Source organism: Hippocampus comes, unplaced genomic scaffold (assembly GCF_001891065.2).
Source record: "Hippocampus comes isolate QL1 unplaced genomic scaffold, H_comes_QL1_v1.1 C16431853, whole genome shotgun sequence".
Classification (NCBI taxonomy): Eukaryota; Metazoa; Chordata; class Actinopteri; order Syngnathiformes; family Syngnathidae; genus Hippocampus; species Hippocampus comes.
Window position 1 is genome coordinate 1 of NW_017831726.1, and position 422 is coordinate 422.

At 59.7% G+C, this 422-nt stretch overlaps 1 protein-coding gene across 1 annotated transcript; it reads left to right on the top strand.

Annotated features, from left to right (window-relative positions):
- Window positions 1-6: 6 nt before the first annotated feature.
- On the top strand, window positions 7-418 carry LOC109508662 (histone H2AX-like; the record flags this gene model as incomplete). Its single annotated transcript, XM_019858679.1, has 1 exon — window positions 7-418. A coding segment is annotated over exon 1 (391 nt), but the record flags the coding sequence as incomplete, so codon positions are not given.
- Between the last annotated feature and the right edge of the window lie 4 nt (window positions 419-422).

Below are 422 nucleotides of genomic sequence, written 5' to 3' on the forward strand. Positions count from 1 at the left end.
TGCGTGTAAATAAAAGAAATCGTAAATATGTCTGGAAGAGGCAAAGGCGCCAGCAAGGCCCGCGCGAAAGCTAGGACCCGTAGCAACCGGGCAGGTCTCCAGTTCCCGGTCGGTCGAGTCCACCGTCTTCTCCGCAGAGGCAACTACGCAGAGCGTGTTGGTGCCGGTGCTCCAGTCTACTTGGCCGCCGTGCTGGAATATCTCACCGCCGAGATCCTCGAGTTGGCTGGTAACGCCGCCCGGGACAACAAGAAGACTCGCATCATTCCTCGCCACCTTCAGTTGGCGGTACGCAACGACGAAGAGCTGAATAAACTTCTTGGCGGCGTCACCATCGCCCAGGGCGGTGTCCTGCCCAACATCCAGGCCGTCCTGCTGCCTAAGAAGACTGGACAGTCTGCTCCGAGCTCCGGCAAGGGGGG